General features: G+C 49.9%; 1 protein-coding gene across 1 annotated transcript; it reads left to right on the forward strand.

Moving 5' to 3' along the window:
• Positions 1 to 987: 987 nt before the first annotated feature.
• Positions 988 to 1,935, forward strand: LOC144278048 (olfactory receptor 52E2-like). Its single transcript, XM_077839183.1, has one exon. It carries the CDS (start codon positions 988 to 990, stop codon positions 1,933 to 1,935), a length of 948 nt encoding a protein of 315 aa, XP_077695309.1.
• Positions 1,936 to 7,234: the final 5,299 nt, after the last annotated feature.

Below are 7,234 nucleotides of genomic sequence, written 5' to 3' on the forward strand. Positions count from 1 at the left end.
TCTTCTTAAAGAACTCCCAATTTTCATTCCTGGTTTTCTGTGTAATATTTTCCTCCCAATCAATTTTGCTGATAATTTGCCTCAGCTTTGGAGAAGAAGCCCTTTTGAAGCACTGTTTCTATAGATGTTAATGGTAGCGAATTATTCTCTGTTTGTCCATTTTAATGGAATCAGTTCCATTCTTTATTTTTCTCTCCTCAATCACATGCCCCCTTCTTTGCCTCTTCTCTAAACTAAATAGTCCCAGACTTTTCATTCTGTCCACCGATGGCTGCCTTCCCCATTCTCATAGACTGCCTTGGAAATCCCTATTCTATCTACTGTGTCCTTTATAGAGACTGAGTGACCAAAACTCAGTGCATGTCTACAGCAGGGTTTTCTCCACCCTATTCCTTAAGCATGTGAACATTGTCTTGTTTTGGCTACTACTGTGAATGAGGAAGTGTTTCCATGAAGCCCAGATCTTTTTTCCCTGCGATGTGTCCTAGCTCAAATGTTTCCCCAGACTCAACTCTTAGAAAAGCTTTGGTTCCTTCCACTCTCAGATTTTGAGCAAGTGGGTGAATGGCAAACTCAATACAGCATGGGTTCTTTAGTCTGCCATTCACTGAATTAAGCAAGAATGAGGGATAACAAGTATCCACACTTATGTTTCCTGCTGGTGCCTATTAAAGTTTTCCACACCATGACATGTAAGATTTATTGACACATGGAGCACCATAAAACAGGGAACCAGCATTAGTAGGGTCAGTTGTTCATAATTCATTTCTCTGAATAAATGACAATGTTATTTTACAGTGTGAGAAGAGCAAAAAATCTGCTTCGCCCATGAGAACAGCTTCCAGTGCTAATATTGTCTCTCCATCCAGGCATTTCCACTGTGACTATAATCCTATACCCTGGGCGCATAAACAAACGGAGGGAAACATACGGTACATCCAGGAGACACCGGTCTGCCTCAGGATTGGACACTATCTCCCCGACTCCATGTCAGATTCCAATACAACCCACTTCACCAACCCCTCCACCTTCATCCTGCTGGGCATTCCTGGCATGGAGGCGGCCCATGTCTGGATCTCCATCCCCTTCTGCACCATGTATGTCATAGCCGTATTGGGGAACTTCACCATCCTCTTCATTGTAAAGACGGAGAAGAGCCTCCATGAACCCATGTACTATTTCCTCTGCATGCTGGCTGTCACCGACCTGGTCCTGTGTACGTCCATCCTGCCCAAAACGCTGAGCATCTTCTGGTTCAATTCCAGAGAGATCGATTTCAGTGCCTGCCTCACCCAGATGTACTTCCTTCACTGCTTCTTACTAACAGAGTCTGGGATCTTCGTGGCCATGGCTTTTGATCGTTATGTGGCCATCTGTGATCCCCTGAGACATTCCACCATCCTGACAAACCCCGTGGTGGCCAAGATCGGGCTGGGCGTGGCACTGCGTGGCGGCATGCTCGTGGTCCCCTTTATTCTAGTGGCAAGGCGGTGGCCATATTGCAGAACCAACATCATACCCCACTCATACTGCGAGCACATGGCCATGGTGAAGCTGGCCTGTGCCGAAATCCATGTCAGTAATTACTACAGCCTCTCTGTGGTAATCTGTGTATTCGGTCTGGATATAATTTTTATTGCTCTGTCCTATACCCAGATTGTCAGGGCCATCTTTAACCTTCCCACAAAGGATGCCCGTCTCAAAACTTGTGGGACCTGCGGCTCCCATCTCTGTGCCATCTTAGCCTTCTACATCCCATGTCTCTTCTCCGCCCTCATGTACCGGTTTGGCAAGAATATAGCCCTGCATTTCCACGTTCTCATTGCCAGCATTTACCTTCTGATGCCCCCCATGCTAAACCCCATTATCTATGGGGTGAGGACCAAACAGATCCGGAACAGGCTGATCCGGCTCTTTACTCATAAAAGTGCCTAAAGTTTTCTCCTGGTGCTCTGACTCTCAGACCGAGCTCCGTGCAGAGCTGGCTGGTGACAAGGTGCTGGGCCCTTTTCCCTGAATCACTGACTGGATACTCAAAGAGACATTAAACCCTTTCCTGGCCTTACTGTGCCGTGTCAGGGTGATGAACTAGGGAATGTGTTTGTGTAGAACACATTAACTCTTAGGGCTTCCACCTCCCTTATTGCAGGTAACTAGATCCCTGACACCCTGCCCCTTGCCCGTCCTCTTCCCACATAGCACAACCTCCTTCTCCTCCTATTCTCTACCTACTCCACCAGGAGCCTTCCCCTATTACTCAGCTACAAATTCCCGAGGCAAGAGACCATTCTGTGGATTATTTGTTTTGATTTCAGTTCCCTTTTTTCCCTCCTGGGGGCCTGTAGCTGGCAGGGTCCCAGCAATGGGGATGTGCTGGCAGCTCTTTGCCCTTAGCCAGGCCTCAGGGGCAGGGCAAGGAAAGATCTGCTTTGAAGCTATAAAGACAACAGCAGAGAGAGGCAGAAGGATAAGCCCCTGCGTCAGCTGGGAAGGCAGGATGCTGGGCGGAGGCTGGGGTGAGTTCTGTAGCTGATAGGGAGGGAGATGAACAGCACACCTACCATTAGCCGGCTATTCACACACATACACGGCACCTTATCTGGAACGACAGGGCACCCATTGCCCAGGGCCTAAAGCTGGACAGGGAAGCTGAGTCTAACGTACACTCTGCATGATGCTTTTGATCACTACATCCAGAAGCTCTTTAGCTAGGCTGCTAGGCAGCATTATCCCCATGTCATGGATGGACTGAGCCCCAAAGAGGTAAAGTGATTTGCCCAAGGCCACACAATAAGTCGGTGGCAGAGTTGAGAATAAGAACTGGCAGTCATGACCCCCCCCAGCATCATTGTTCTGGCTATGAACTGGCATTGCTCCTCTGGTACCAGAACATCACCAATAACCATAACTTCAGACACAAAGGCGAGACATGTACACGAACAGGAGAATCAAACCTAGCAAATCATAACTTCCCCTCTGACACCTGACAGGACACACTTGGTACAAGATTTGTTGCAATTCTATAATCATGGTCACAACGATAATAAAAATGGTCATATTCAATCATACAGCACCACACCCTGTTCTTGTCCCATCATGGAGCTACAGCTGCCTGCCACCTAAGGAAGTGGCATTGCCCGGGCAAGCAGCTGGGACACTGCAGTCACTGGAGGATAGGAAGGGCAGATTAAAACCTCTTTTGACACAGGGAGCCTTCTCCTTGTACAAATAAATGAGCAAAGCTTTCTTTAAAAGTGAGAGGTGGACATCCGTGTCCTTGGCTGTTTCCTCCAAGCGTCGCCAGCCAGCCTCTTCGGCTTTGAACAACCTTAACCAGTGTTTGACTAAAGCATCTTCCAGAAAGGTGGCCAGGGCTAGATCCACAAAGGCACTCGGGTAAATACGGAACTTAGGCTCCGCTGCCTTTCTCAAACCCCGGCTCATCTGCTGCCTGACCCTGTAGGAGCCTCAGGTTCTGTCAGTGGCCTGCACAAGGCAACCTGCAGCCTGACACTGCTCCCCAGCTAATGGGCTGCTCAGAGCCTCAGCTCAGGCCTCAATTCTGGTGGGATTCTCCAAAGAGGTGTCTCCCCCACATCTCATCAGCTGGCCTGATCTGTTAGAGGTGCTCAGAGCCCGCCTCCCGGATGGGGCCTTCAGATTGGGAATGTGTGTGTTTGCACATGGACCCATGGGTGTGTGTGTGTGAACGTGCATCTGCATTTGTGTGTGAACCTGTGTGTGCGCACACGTGGGTGTGTGTGCTTATGTGGGTCCGTCTGTGTCTGTGCACATGCGTCCGCATACATGTGTGCACCGGCCTTCTTGAACGTGGACCCATGCCTGCGAGTGCACGTGGCTGTGTGTGTGTACACATGGGTCCACGCGTGTGTGTGCTCATGTGCATCTGTGTTTGTGGATCCCCATGACGTCCCCAAGCCCAGTGGTTTCATGCTTTGTGATGGGCTGTAGCAACCCCTCACCAGTGCGGCGGGCGTTGACAAAACTTCTCTCTTGGCCACGGTGGCCACACCTCCTCCGCTCTGCTGAACATGCTCCAACTGGAGACAGGCTATAAAAGGCCACCGAGCAGCTCAGTCTTGGTGACCACCAATGAGGAAGGAGGTGTGGTGCTGGTTCCAGGACACGGAGGCCAGACAGCAGGAGACAGAGCCCTACACACAGGCTCGAGATGCCACAGGGAGGGGAGAGACCACAGAGACCTAGAGATGGCAAACTGCAGAGAATTGGTTAGGAAGTGACCCAGGGGAAGTTGGTGGGGAAGTAGCTGCAGAACTGGAGATAGGCTTGGTGTGTTTCAGTGGGCTCCCTGTCAAGCAGGTGGTGAGCCCTAGGTTGGGACCTGATGGAAAGGGAGGGACCGGTTCCCCCTATCTTGCCCACCACCCTCTCTGGGGCGATGGCCCAACTCACTGGCTCTATTAATTCTGGCTGCTAAGCTGCACTGCCCTGATATCAGGGACCGCTATTGACCCTGGCCACTAGGCCACGCTGCTCTGATGGCAAGGGTTGTATCACTGACTAGGGCCACAGGGCCATGCTGCTCCAAGCCTGGGGACAGCCCTACAGATGCAACCCAGGGGCTGAAATGCCACCCGCCTCCAGCCCCCCAAAGGGAGACAGATGTATCCACCCCACGACACACCTTCACGTGGAAAGTGGGAGAATCAGATTCAAATCCGTGCTCCATTGAATGTTTATTTGTACAAGAGCTCCAGCTGGAGAGACTGAGTCTCCCACCAGAATAACCATTTGCCTGGTCCTCAGGGCACTCACGTGGGATGTGGGAGTCCTCTATTTATGTCTCTGCTGCAAATCAGCTAGAGCTAGATTCACGAGAAAGCGCTGACCTGTTCTAGGCACCTCGCTCCAGGAGAGGGCTCACAGATGGCAATCCCGCATGGAAATAGCCACCTTGTTCCAGCCTCTCAGCCGGGCCCCTAGAGACACATGGCAGATACCGGCTGCCATGTCTAGTTGGCAGCCGGTATCAAGTAGAGAGCCCCAAGGGTCGGTCCTGGGGCCGGTTTTGTTCAATATCTTCATAAATGATCTGGAGGATGGTGTGGATTGCACTCTCAGCAAATTTGCGGACGACACTAAACTGGGAGGAGTGGTAGATACGCTGGAGGGGAGGGATAGGATACAGAAGGGCCTAGACAAATTGGAGGATTGGGCCAAAAGAAATCTGATGAGGTTCAATAAGGATAAGTGCAGGGTCCTGCACTTAGGATGGAAGAATCCAATGCACCGCTACAGACTAGGGACCGAATGGCTAGGCAGCAGTTCTGCGGAAAAGGACCTAGGGGCGACAGTGGACGAGAAGCTGGATATGAGTCAGCAGTGTGCCCTTGTTGCCAAGAAGGCCAATGGCATTTTGGGATGTATAAGTAGGGGCATAGCGAGCAGATCGAGGGACGTGATCGTTCCCCTCTATTCGACATTGGTGAGGCCTCATCTGGAGTACTGTGTCCAGTTTTGGGCCCCACACTCCAAGAAGGATGTGGATAAATTGGAGAGAGTCCAGCGAAGGGCAACAAAAATGATTAGGGGTCTAGAACACATGACTTATGAGGAGAGGCTGAGGGAGCTGGGATTGTTTAGTCTGCAGAAGAGAAGAATGAGGGGGGATTTGATAGCTGCTTTCAACTACCTGAAAGGGGGTTCCAAAGAGGATGGCTCTAGACTGTTCTCAATGGTAGCAGATGACAGAACGAGGAGTAATGGTCTCAAGTTGCAGTGGGGGAGGTTTAGAATGGATATTAGGAAAAACTTTTTCACTAAGAGGGTGGTGAAACACTGGAATGCGTTACCTAGGGAGGTGGTGGAATCTCCTTCCTTAGAGGTTTTTAAGGTCAGGCTTGACAAAGCCCTGGCTGGGATGATTTAACTGGGAATTGGTCCTGCTTCAAGCAGGGGGTTGGACTAGATGACCTTCAGGGGTCCCTTCCAACCCTGATATTCTATGATTCTATGATTCTATGAAAGTGGCAGTTAGGTGCTTAAGGACCTTGCTGAAGCACTCGAAAACCCCTTATTGTATGATTCCCCATGGACGTGTCCTTGCTGAGATCTGTTGGTGGTTCACCCGGGATCCCAAGATTGTTGGGCTTGTTGAGCCGACACACAAATCTCATGGAGACTGGAGTCATAGATTCATAGATACTAAGGTCAGAAGGGACCATTGTGATCATCTAGTCTGACCTCCTGCACAACGCAGGCCACAGAATTTCACCCACCCACTCCTGCGAAAAACCTCTCACCTATGTCTGCGCTATTGAAGTCCTCAAATAGTGGTTTAAAGACTTCAAGGAACAGAGAATCCTCCAGCAAGTGACCCATGCCCCATGCTACAGAGGAAGGCGAAAAACTTCCAGGGCCTCTTCCAGTCTGCCCTGGAGGAAAATTCCTTTCCGACCCCAAATATGGCGATCAGCTAAACCCTGAGAATATGGGCAAGATTCACCAGCCAGATACTACAGAAAATTCTTTCCTGAGTCTTCGGTTAAGAGATTACCATTTATTGTAGCAGGGACTTAGCCAAAAGAAAAAGCAAAGCTGAATCACTCGTTCACCTCCCCCACATCCCGAGGAGTGACCCAGAGGCGTCCTTGAGTTTCCCCTTTATTGTAAGCATTAGCCCTCCCTTTACCCAGGTGGGCAGTTCTGGTCTTGGTCTTGGCCCAATAATTATCCTCTAATTACCCTGCTAAATTCTCTACCCGTGTTTGTATTTACCTTTGCTTATGCCCACTGCTGCCTTATAAGGGCTCTTATCGAGCACTTCAGCCTTTTTGTCAGTGAACACCTTCAACCCTACGGTTTTGGGGTTTTCCATGTGCATCACAGATTGTCTCTTCCAGCATTTTACCAGACAGACTTGATGAAACCTAGAGATAACTCCCCACAAGATCTATCAGTTAGCCAGTTCTCACTCCATCTAATGAGTGCTCTTGTGACACTGGCTAGTCTAGTTTGTTAATCTGATGTCATGTGGTAAATAAAAAGGGAAGGGTAAACCCCTTTGAAATCCCTCCTGGCCAGGGGAAAGCTCCTCTCACCTGGAAAGGGTTAAGAAGCTAAAGGTAACCTCGCTGGCACCTGACCAAAATGACCAATGAGGAGACAAGATATTTTCAAAAGCTGGGAGGAGGGAGAGAAACAAAGGGTCTGTGTGTCTGTCTTGAGTCTGCCTTTGTCGGGGATAGACCAG

This window comes from Eretmochelys imbricata, chromosome 1 (assembly GCF_965152235.1).
Source record: "Eretmochelys imbricata isolate rEreImb1 chromosome 1, rEreImb1.hap1, whole genome shotgun sequence".
Classification (NCBI taxonomy): domain Eukaryota; kingdom Metazoa; phylum Chordata; order Testudines; family Cheloniidae; genus Eretmochelys; species Eretmochelys imbricata.